At 39.6% G+C, this 12,615-nt stretch overlaps 1 protein-coding gene across 1 annotated transcript in view; it reads right to left on the bottom strand.

The window, feature by feature from the left end:
* PHEX (phosphate regulating endopeptidase X-linked) overlaps positions 1-12,615 on the bottom strand; it is a 111,910-nt gene that overhangs the window by 53,875 nt on the left and 45,420 nt on the right. Inside the window, exons 11-12 of the mRNA XM_054056597.1 lie at positions 9,672-9,800; positions 6,138-6,239 (exon numbers count right to left, since the gene is read on the bottom strand). Coding sequence (XP_053912572.1) covers positions 6,138-6,239; positions 9,672-9,800 — 231 coding nt within the window. The remainder of the gene's footprint in view (positions 1-6,137; positions 6,240-9,671; positions 9,801-12,615) is intronic.

The following is a 12,615-nucleotide window of genomic DNA, read 5'->3' as shown; positions in this document are numbered from 1 at the left end:
CTGGTCTACACACAAGATAGGATAAAGATGAGTTACACCATGAACATAAGCTCCTGGTGACATTTAATTTCCAAGGAAGTCAAGACCTTAAATATTTGCATCTGGACAGAGACTACACTACTTTCAGAAAATTCACTTCAACAAAGGAAAATTGTGGCCAAGGTTCAATCGGCACTGAGCAGAAGTAGGCTATCCAATTTAGAAACAATAAGGTGGTCTCAAGAAGATCTGTATCAAACTTCCTAGTAAAACCAGTATTATTTGGAAGTCAGCAGTCACCCATGTTGGCTTTTTGAACAGGAATGAAGTACTTAAATGCAATCAGAGCCTTTGAAAATTTCTTCCTTTTCCTAGTTCTTCTGAAGTGAGTCTGGCAGCTTCTGTTAGTGCTCTGAACCAGTTTTACACTTAGTGAAGTTCCCTGAGATACTTGAAACAAAGATATAAAAACATCTTAAAAGAACCAGTAAAAGGGGTCTTGGAATCTTCATTTTTGAAACTCCATCCCATTCTTTTGTGAAGTTCTGTTCTGTCAGTCTTGTGTTAGCCTTCATTCCAGAAAAAGCTGACTTGAGGTATGGAAAGTGTGGAGCCTCAGGGCTGGCTCCTCTGTCACATTTTTGCATTATATTACATAGGATGGGTCCACAGACCACACAAGGCACAAAAGGCATTTTTTTTCTTTTTGCAGAGTACTCAGTGACTGTGCTGAAGATTGGATCCTTTGTCATCTTTGTGCAAAATTAGCACAGCATCAAGAAAGATTAATTTCAGCTCCTGAAGCTGTAGCGTCTGGCCTCATTGTCTGGGTATGCCTCAGATGTCAATGACAAATTATTTTTCAGAACTGTATCTAGTATACACTGTGGACTGTCTATGTGAACAAACACAGAAGGCTCCATACTCTCAGGATGTGATGCTATGCCATGTTTATACAGAAGCAAGAGTGGGCACTAGAAAACAACAGGCAATGATGATTCTCCAGTTTCTCCTCTACAAGAATGTAGGGGAGGAAGTTGACATTTTCCAGACAAGCAAAGGGACACGCTTTCTCCCACAGAGCACAGTGAGGGAATGGAACTTGTTGCCTTGGGAAGCTGCAGATGATAAAAATTGTTGTGGGTTCAAGAAGCCATTTGAAAATCTCACAGCAAAATATATGAATAAATAGCAAGACACCACTTCTGGCTCAGGAAGCAAGTGAGCTGCAGATTGTCAGAGGCCAGGAGAGGATAGCAGGAATATATCCCTTTGTGCTTGCCCTGTCCTTATGTTCATCTCTAAACACCTGCTACTGTTTGGCCACTGTCCGAGCCAGACATCAGACCTCTGGTCTCAGCAGTATGGCTGTCATGTTTGTAGTGAAATCACCCAAATGTGAAGAGAGAGGACCACAGAGAACTGGGAAAGAGAAGCAGGGGCTCCATTAATTGACTGGAGGGCTGGATATGACCATTATGTTCCAGCTGAGAAGTGAATGGCTTCAGTAGGATAACCAATGGACACCAACCTCATTTTAAGTACCTATACTTTGCTAAATTGGGGCTTGTACAGATGGCTCTCGATTTCCTAAGGGCTATTGGCCTGAACTACACTGTGTTATCTAGAGAGGTTTGCTGTAGCAAAAAGGTTGTCTGAAGCAGCAAAGCAAATGCTGTAGGCTAAACAAAGGTAAATAACACAGCCTGAGAGAGATACCTATAGCTAGGCATTGTCCTTATATTTTACTGTGGTTCTCTTGCCTCAGTCTTCAGACTCAGAGAGATGCAAAGAAAACAAATGTTGTGTATACAACTTCCCTAGAAAGGCATAAAACTAAGCAGCAAGCAAGTTCTGTAGTCCAAAAATTATTGCACACTGACCTTTGGATTTGTGCTCCACGACCTAAAGAGGTTAATAATGTTACAGAAAAATCTTATTAGAGGAAAAACAAGCTTCTTTTGGCTTTTCATCTATGCTTTAAAAATAGTACTGCAAACCAAAAAAAACCTTCCTCCAACACAGGCTATTTTACAAGAGAATTGAAATTTTTCAGAAAATAGACTTTTGTGTAAAAATCTCTTTTTCAAGCCTCCAGTTAAACCCAAGCATAAAGGGCATTTCAGGAAGGGAAAAAAAAATTATCCTCTGAAGAACAGCAGCAAAAAATTACCATTTTAAAGGCAAGAGAACTGATCACACAAGTCATGTCAATAGAGTTTCAGTTGCAGGTTCTTCCTTTTCCCTGTGGCCCACTGTTAAAAACATAGCTGTCAACGCTATTTGGCTGACATAGCCAGCAGCAACCTGCAGCTTTATTCTAAGAGAAGCAAAATCCCCTCCTCCTTCCCAGCCTTCCTCAGCTGCCGTCCTTCTCAGAGGCTGCAAGGTGGCCCAGAGCTAACCAGTTGCCCAGGCCACTTTCTGCATGGCTTGTGGCTTCTGTAACTTGCAGACCATATACTTGAAGACTGTTGCACGACACACCCTTGGAGCTGCACTCATTAGAATAATTTCTCTGCTCTTCAAATGAGGGCAAAATTTAATGACCCTTACAAAAGAGAGAGGCTAAGAGGAGGAACCTTTTGCCCTTTTTTTTTTTTCCTCAATAAGAGAACTCCATTGAAAATTCGGGAGGTTAACAGGCATAGTTTAAGCAAATTTCAGATGACAGTCAAATACAGAGCAACAAAGCAAGGCTTGCACAGAGCAGAGGAGGAAAGACAGGGCAGAAAACTGAGCATTACAGCACAGAGCTGAGTGCTCCTGACTCGGAGCTCCTTTGGAAGCAGCGTGAGCTCCATCCAGAGAGGTAGGTGAGAACTGCACGTGAACGTCCACGAAGTCACCTAGCCCTGTTAAAAACTCTCTTTACGAGACTGGATTTCATATGGTCTGGCTTGGTTTAAATCCATATTTTGATCACAGAAAGAGAGTATCTGGGGGAAGATAGGAGAGAAGGAAATTACTAGATGTTATCTTATTATATTGTTTTATTACAGATGGAAAGTCAAACTTAACTCTAAAGTATACAAGGGCTATTTCAAACTTGTATAAAGTATACAAGGTGATTCTCAGAAATCAAAGCTGCAAGACATGTCACATGGACTAGTTGATTTGATCTGTTTAATAAGGTTTGGGCTCAACAGATTAGTAATGTCCCTCTGAGTAACTTAAAACAACAGAACAGGCACAAAAAGAGACAGACGGAGAAATATTTCGGTGATTAGATGGAGCTGATAGGCTGCCTAAAGCAAAATTCAGACATCGATTCTACCAGGGGGGCTTTTGTAAGTTCTTCCAAGGTCGATGGTCCCTTTGATTGTAAAGAATCAGGCTGACAACAACGTATATAGGTTTGGCCTCAGCCAAGTACACAAGAAAGGTAGGGATCAGTCAAAAAACAGGCTGCAGAAAATACGCAAACCAGTGATTAGCTGGATCACAGAGAGGATTGCAGTTAATTCTCTTTAAAGCCTGCCAAGTCTTTTGCATTACAGTGTTGTCATCTAAAGACACAACCATAAGAAGGAACAGAAGAGTAGTCTCAGACTAGATGTTTTTCTAGGAAAATTCTCCACACTTACAGTCTCGATATTCAGATCCTGCATCAATCTTACTCTTCTTTCAGGAAATGAGTAAAAATTTTGTTAATGACTCAAATATGTCTGAAGTTAAAGGAAGGGCTCATGAAAAATAAACAGATCACACCAAGTAGGCCAAATGAACAAAACCAATAGGTTTCTATAGTTCCTTTCTTTCCAGAGCATTCAATGAATTCAAGAATGCAACTAAATTAAAAATACAGAGGAGAAGCAAAATATATTAATCACAGTCGTTTACATGCAGCATATGGTCCTGCCGCAGAACTTCAGGCAGGAGCACTACTCTTCAATTCTATAAGGGACAATGTGATAACTACTGATCAAAACATAAAAGATCAAGACATTCTTTACCTAATAATTCCCTTTATTTACTTAATTGATAATTAGACCAAACTAGACTAGAATAGAGACGATTTTCAGTAGGAAGGGACCTACAACGATCATCTAGTCTGACTGCCTGACCAGGGCTGACCAAAAGTAAAGCATGTTATTAAGTGCATGTTGTTAGAAATAACTCTAATAAGGAAATAATTAAAAAAATCTTCCTGGTTGAATTTGGCACTAAATTTGTTAAATATCTACATTACAGATCATTATATTTCTAAGGATATTTCTAGTAGAAAAGACAACCATAATAGCCAGTAAGAAGTAATTACTTCAGTGCACTTACCATCGGGTTTACAGGAAACAGTTTACATCGGGTCCTGCACTTGGGGCACAACAACCCTATGCAGCGCTACAGACTGGGGGAGGAATGGCTGGAGAGCTGCACTGAAGAGAAGGACCTGGGGGTGCTGGTTGACAGCCGACTGAACATGAGCCAGCAGTGTGCCCAGGTGGCCAAGAAGGCCAATGGCATCTTGGCTTGTATCAGAAATGGGGTCACCAGCAGGTCCAGGGAGGTTATTCTCCCTCTGTACTCAGCACTGGTGAGACCGCACCTTGAGTACTGTGTTCAGTTCTGGACCCCTCACCACAAGAAGGATGTTGAGGCTCTGGAGCGTGTCCAGAGAAGAGCAACAAAGCTGGTGAGGGGGCTGGAGAACAAGTCTTATGAGGAGCGGCTGAGAGAGCTGGGATTGTTTAGCCTGGAGAAGAGGAGGCTGAGGGGAGACCTTATTACTCTCTACAACTACCTGAAAGGAGGTTGTGGAGAGGAGGGAGCTGGCCTCTTCTCCCAGGTGACAGGGGACAGGACAAGAGGGAATGGCCTGAAGCTCCGTCAGGGGAGGTTCAGGTTGGATATCAGAAAAAAATTCTTCACAGTAAGAGTCATTGGGTACTGGAACAGGCTGCCCAGGGAGGTGGTCGAGTCGCCTTCCCTGGAGGTGTTTAAGGAACGGGTGGATGAAGTGCTTAGGGACATGGTTTAGGGAGTGTTAGGAATGGTTGGACTCGATGATCCAATGGGTCCTTTCCAACCTTGTGTGATTCTGTGATTCTGTGAAATGGTATCTTACTGTTGTTCTCTTACTACAGAGTTCATTGGCATATTTATGCAGCACATCTGTGAAGAGTACTGCTGTACAAAATGTAAATAAGCTGAATATGGAATTTAAAAATTTCCAACGATAAAATGTTTCAACAGCCTTTTCACCAGAATTACCAAAAAACTTTGAAGTCTATGTTTGTTTTTAAAATAAAACAGCACTTTTTATTTAAGCACAGCGAGCAGGAACAGTTCAGCTGCACTTGCATGTCAGTTTATTCAAAGATGGTATTTACAAATTCGCCGATATCCTCCTGTCTCAACAAATAAGGAGACAGTCCTACACATTGCCCTCCATTCTTCTTTGATTATGCCCCTCCCAATTGCTGCTCTGGTTGCAGAGCTCTGCATTTTGAAAGCTCCTTTTCCACATACCACATGCTGTAAACGTGCGAACAGAGTGAAAAGGGAGCTTTGAGTGCCTCCTCCTGCCTTCACCTTTACCTCCTGCAGTTTGTTACTCCATATGAAAGTAATCAGGGCCAGTAATGCCATCCTTGATTATAACATTTCACAACTGGCTTTATTCTAACGGGAGATGGGTATTCAGCTGGGATAGTCATTGCACTCCTGGAAAATGGCTTTCAAGGTAGGCTTCCCACCATGACACTGGAGAAGGAACAAGACCTGGACTATTCTCTTTTCCCCATCTAGGCTGGATCCTCTATTTTCACATAAAACACCCTCAGCTGTCCCAGATGTTTTAGGCACCATTTTCTGTTTGTAAGTTGGTTTCTACCTGAAATCCCAATCAAGGTTAAGACCTGGTCAAGAAAAGCCACTGTACGAGGAAATCCTAAATGAGCTTACAGTCTACATCAGCCAGTCAGATGGGGAAAGATGGAGGCAAGGGAGGAAGAATAAGGTAACAAAAATAACTTTCATAGAGAAGCTGGAGGTCAGATGGCTCAGCTTCTAGCAAAACAAATGTGGTACATGTCCCTTCACAAACATAACGATGGGTAAGTAACTGGTACTGCAAATAAACTTCATGACATTCTGTTCTCACTTGTCAAATCTTCGCTATAACAGGATTTTACCCATTCTGCATTTGTATTTGTTACCTTGTCATAAGCTTTTCTTTTTGTTTCAGAGTCCATCCAGTCATTTTCCTTTTCCAACATGTCAATAAAAGCCCAGCGAATTCCTTCAGTCAGCTCTTCCATCTGCAAAATATTTAGTAAAGCCCTCCACAATAAAATATGTCATGGCAGAATCATTATAAGAAAAGGTCTGGTGCATGCAGGACCAAGGGATTTGGTTAGGTCATGAATGATTCCAAATCAGACAGTATCTATTGCTCTTTCTTGAAGGAAGATTTCTTCTTTCTCCAGCCCTCAAACGCTTATTCTAGAAATAAGTTTCTTTCAATTTTCTTTTCCTTCAGGGGTATCACACAACATGTTCACTGCTAATCCTTTCATGTCACAATGTGGGGATGTCTGTCTTGAAATCACAAAAAATACTAGATTTGCAGTGATTTAGGGAGGTTTCTGACACCTTGGTTCTAGATCACTAGCCCATACAGAAGAAGCAACCAGCTGCAAGGCAACTGCACAAATGAAATCTTTTCTGCAGAGAGAGCATCTGTAGCCTTGTTTGGTTGATGTCAGACCAAGACGTGCCTTATAAATACTGCCAAAGGACTGAATTTGGGCCAATAGTATCACAATCAAAATACAAAGCAGTATCCAAATATTTAGCCTGTATTCACTATAACTGTGAAGTATCCCTACCCTTCAGGGAAACCTCCAACCATTTCAGCTTGGCTGCTTCTTCAGACATCTATGCAAAGCCACAAGTCTGTCACAAGCAAGTAAAAAAACCCTAATAATAATAGGAGTGTTTAGTGGCTGTGCACACCAAGAAAACCTTGAAATTATAGAAAACAAGAAATCTAGTGGAAAGAAATCTCTTAGGAGATGCATAATATCAGTCTAAGGAGCAGAAATGTCCTTGTGTATGTGTCTGTCAGCACCGACCAGAAAGGTTTATGCAATCAGCTGCTTACATTTATATGATATCAACAGGTGAACCTCATGACAGAGAGCCACTGAGAATACTGTGGGAGTGGGGCAACTTAGGGGATCCAATCATCTCTGCAGTTCTTTAGCACAGACTAGACCAGAGTTGAGACAGTACAAGACGTGACAGATAATCATTACATGAAGACTTATTGGATCTTTGTGTCATCGGTTATGTTACATTTAAAAATGATGAAAATGTCAAGTACCAGCAATTTATAGAATTTTATTCTACAGAGCTGGTAGCTCTGCAGTATCATTAAAAGTGTGGGCTAAACCCTGGAAAGTAATGTTACCTTTAGCTAAATCATCATTTATGTATCAGGTATCTAATGTATATTTCAATGTGGAACTATTCTCTATTTGTAGTGGAGCCAGACAAAACATGGAGAAGCTCCTTTGATTTTTTATTTTCTTCTATTTTTTTAAAAAAGAGTTTCCTATTTTTAGAGACAGTATGAGACAACTGGAACAGGTCTAGCATTAAATATCACTAAACAGTCAACATTCACAGTAAACTGCATCCCAGGGGATAGGGCAACTTAAAGATATTGATGACAGAGCACTGCCTCAATTAACTTAGTGCACTAATGAGGTGAACTCTTTGTATTTGGAGGTTACAAGTTCAAACTCAAGTTCTGCAGTTGGGCTCTGGTGTATACTTAGGCTTTACGCACCAGCTGTAGCTGCAGGGGGCTGGGGGAGAAACCTATTCCTGCTATCAAAGTTATTACTGAAATTGCTCAGGCGTAGCTGTAAGAAACACTGCAGGCACTCTGGGTTAGAAACAGTGCTATATTTAGACACAAATAATGTCTTTCTTGATAAAAGGAGAGAAGTATCTAAGGTATGAAACATCAATGACAAAACATGGGGGAAAAAGAATCTATATTATCCATAACTCGGGATTTGCTTCTCATAAGGAGATATATGCCATGAGCAAGGAAAAACAAAAATCTGTACAAATAATAATGCTTTTTTCAGGTGCTTTCTTACCGCTTAAGAGAGAGAAATATAATTGAAAACCAGTGAAATGAAAATGATAGCACCACCATTTCAAGTTAAATTATTAACTTGAAAATCACATTTATATGTGGATTGCAAGAAATTTCACCTGCATCTAATTTCAGTCTCCATGGGGAGTTCATTGTAAGTCTGAATCTTGTGATCTACACTATAAATGTTATATGCATTTCTTACTATGGATGCTACTATGAATTCAGATAATTTTTCAAATATTTACTATGAAAGGAATTTTCATGCTAAGAAATATTTTAATTAGGTCACATATCAACAGAAAACCATTCTCTATCAGCTTCTCATAGTTGCTCTCACATATACAAACATGGAAAAATATTTGTCCCTTCCATAAGGTGTATGTTTCTTAAGTCCTTCTTTTCCCATTTAACCCCACATAGGTCATACTGTTTAATTTCCCAGAAATATTTGTTCCACTAACCTGCCCAGTAGTTCATCACAAATGATCAAGACTCAAGAAACTAAAAATCTGGATCTCAGAGAGGAAACTACAGCTGAAGCCAAGTAGAAAAATGAAATGCAGAACCCGAGGGAAACACACATCATAAAGAACAGGATAAGCCAAATCAAAGTGTTGGCCTGCCTAAGATGGAGTCCTTCCCTGAGAAAAGAGTCCAGCAAGATAAAGTCAAACAGACAAACTCCAAACACAGGCTACAGAGCCAGGGTTGTATAGGACTATCACGGAGTTGTCACTCCCAGTGAAGGATGCTATTTCACAGCTTTCTTAAATCATTATGCCTCTCCTGCACCGAGAGGCAAGTTCAATGACTAGATTAGTTCATTTTAAACCAGTTATTGTCGGAAAATCAGTGGCTGGAAAATCAGATATTGGAAAACCCTACTAAAAAAAAAAAAGAGTCATAAATGATTGTGGAGGGCACTTAATCATTTGAATATGTTATTAGGGAAAGTGATAATGTAGCTATATTTCAAATTTTAAAATGAGAATGAATGTCTAGCTAAACTCTAATCTCTGAACTCAGCAGTGTGGAAGAATACTTTCCTTCACTGTTGAGCTAAGAAGATTCAAATCACAAATGTAAATTCTCACTATGTAGCTCTACGCTTCCCTTAATTTGGGCTGGACACCAGCTACGCTTTCTTGCTTAGACTACAGGTGTAGCTTTAAAAAGGTAACCCTGAAGCAAAGAGATCTTGACCAGTCTTTTAACTAACCAGTTAAAATTTTAAAGAGTTACAGAAGCTATACTAAACCATTTCTTACTGATACCACTCACTCTGTTCCTGCACAGCCTGACTGATTATTTAAATAAATTAATTGTGTTTGGCCTGGGTTTTTATTTGTTTTTTTTTATTTGACTGAAGGGTTGAGCATGAAGGAATGGGCAGCACCTAGATGGACAAAATGGTAACATTTCTTCAAATTTGTTCCATTTTATCTTTTTCTTTAATGAAATTAAAGCATTTTTAAGAATCTTGTCTCTTTTTAAACTTTGGTCTAACGTTAGAGGTAATCTGTGAGGAGGAAGCCAATGATACAAAGTTTCCAGACAGAGGTCTTAGAGGACTCACCATCTCTTTCTTGTCTTCTTGAAAATGGGCTTTCACAAACATCTTACCCACAACATAAGGGAGCGCACTTTCAACAAGGTCCACACATTTATCCCATTGAGGCAGCAAAGTTGTAGTTCCATGGATTACCTGTTGGCAGGTGCATGTAGTAGGTCATAAGATCATACTATTTAAGAATAACAAATCTGCATCCACATACCTTATAGCCTAGAGCATATTTGTCAAATAGCTACCAAAAGGAAACTATAACATACTTTATGGTGGTTATTTTTTCACCAAGTGCTATAACAGATCTTTTGAACTCTGCAAAATAGCTGTAAGATTTTAGACTTAGAAACAGTACAATGATAATGTCTTAGAGAGGCTGGGCTTTGAAGTTTAGTTATGGGAAGGCATTCCCAAGTGCCAGTTTTAGAATAATCTTTGTAGTCTTTCTGTGTTAAGCAGAGAAACACTTTCCTCTAGAAAATCCCTGCTCTGAGATATCTCCAAAAAAGGTTCTTTCTCCACTAACTAGATGAGAAGCCTAAGGATATCAACCTCTTGAAAATTAGATCAGTCCCTGTGAAATACCTTCTACAAAGACCTCCACATTGTGAACTCATCTGTGCTAACATTGGTAGGTATGAGCCCACACCCTTTTGTTGTTTGCCTGTCTATTTACTCTTAACACAGTCTGTTGCTTTCAGCCTGTTCCTTTTCCACTTAAGGAACTTCTTAAGCTTTTCCTGGGAGAACAAGAGAAATCTCAGTCCTGTAGTTAATACCTGCCAGCTGTGTAAAAGCAGAGTACAGTCAACACCAGATTAGGTCAGGCAGGGTAGGGTTTTGGCCTCCCACAGATTATACAAGCTTCTTAAGCACTTATTGAGCCTCTTCTTTTCCCCAGTCTTCTCCTCCTTTGAGATCAAGATTAAATTTCTAGCAAAACTGAAGGGTTTGGATTTGGTTTCCAACACAAAAAGATTTCATTGGAAAATTCCACAGTACCTTAAACCTCAGCCATTGAAGGTCAGATATTTTGGTAGTTCAAAGATTGATTTTCTCCATCATATCATCTGTAATTAAGCCTAATCAATGACTCATACTTAAAAACACCAGTGAATTGCATTTTCAAACACTTTTTATTCATACTGTATGTGCACTAATAGATTTTCAATGACAGAGAGAACACTGCTTCTATAAGAATACTGCATTAGGCAAGCCAATATATAATAAGGTAATAGTTTCCTAAACAGAGCCAGATTTGAAAATAAACTCCTTTCCCAAATTCTTCAGCCATCATATGTAACACAAAACTCAAAAGAAAAAAAGAGAAGAAAATTTCTCTCCAGGGTCCAAGCAAAACCACCATGGAGCTTTTTCCTCATGCAGAGGAAGAAGGAGAGTCAGGGCATTAGTCATCAGAGCTTGAAATTCCTTCCAAATGCTCTATGTATCAGCCACAGAAAGAGTCAGGAGACAGAGATGGCTTTTAGACTGTGACATATTATTATTATTATTACAACATAATAATTATCATTATTTTGATGGAGGCTTGACTGTAAGGAGGACAGAAAGGCAGCATAGGCTCTGAGACCAATAAAAATAGAGCTGAGAGGAATAGATTATATCTCACAGCCAGTTTACTGATATTTACATTACAAGAGCTAACTAGAACTCCCTCAAAATGGTGCTCCTAGTATTAGTGTACCACTCTAAAACATAGTACTACAGGTTGTAACTGGAAATATAAATAGCAGGTTTCAAGCCCTCCCAGACATTTCAGAGCTCAACAACACAATTAACTGATGTCTTCTCCAGCTGCCACTGCACATTTTCTAGGACTCAAAGGACCAGTGCAGAGGAGGTGCTGATAGTTGCTAATGTGGTAATCAAAGCACTTCCTCTAGCATCAGCAAGTTTGTTCTGTTTCTCAGCTTAAAGTTTTTTGAAGTTTCATCGTGTCTTTTTCCCTCCCTTTGCAAAGAGTTTAAGTGTCCTGATGCCAAGATTTCCACAAGTAAGAAAATGAGAATCTGGTGAAGGATGAGTGAGGCCGATTAAATTAATGAATAAGATATTCTTCAGTATAAGGGTCACTGATGCATCTCGTAGTCATGTCTTTTTAGTAATTCAACAAAATCTTTGCCTTGGACTCCATTTCTCGTGTCCTTTCTACTGACCTGTGAAGTCTGTTTCTCTAAGCTGTTTACTGTACTTAACTTTAGCTACTAAGTATTAGCTATTGTTGTTTACTGCACTTAACTAACTCTCTGTCCAAGGCCCCAGGGGCAGATAATGGGAATGAGCTGCTGACTCACTGTTCTTCCCGTGTTGTTCTCAATTTTTCACAACCACTTACATGAAACCCTTGATGACAATGTTAACAAGCATTGAATCAACTCAATTTAGATTTCTCCCCAAGTTTCTGGAGAAAGTACCCACAGAAGTGACAGCAACTAGTTACCATATCAAAATGTACTGTATCCAAAGCTTAAAAGTTTTCTTCCAAGCTTTTTTCTGGCCTTAATATAACTCAATATAACTCAGTATTATGCTGCAGACTGGCTGATGGCCAGCATCAATCTATTTTACCTGTCTAGCAAGGAATGTCTCAGGAGGGAACACACTTACAAACTCATTACTGTGGTTCCGACAGCCAGTTTCTCAAATTTTTGCATGAAGAAAATGGCATCTTTAACAAGACTAATTTTAATATGATTTCAGAAGTATGAAACTGCCTTTCCTGTGTAGTTTCCATCAAGCTACTGCAGTTTATTTTTAGGTATGTGATTAACTCAGAATTATTCCAGTACTACTCAAGCAAAGACGTTACAGGTACTTCAGTTAGCCACCTCCCTGCCTTACCAGGGAGGACAGAGGACCCACTGGCAGCAGATGCCATCCTCCAGTTGTCATGATGTCACCAAGCAGATGATTTTCATAATGACAAAGAGTTTGC

The sequence above is a fragment of the Cuculus canorus genome, chromosome 1 (assembly GCF_017976375.1).
Source record: "Cuculus canorus isolate bCucCan1 chromosome 1, bCucCan1.pri, whole genome shotgun sequence".
NCBI lineage: Eukaryota > Metazoa > Chordata > Aves > Cuculiformes > Cuculidae > Cuculus > Cuculus canorus.
This window is presented reverse-complemented; position numbering and strand designations above follow the sequence as displayed.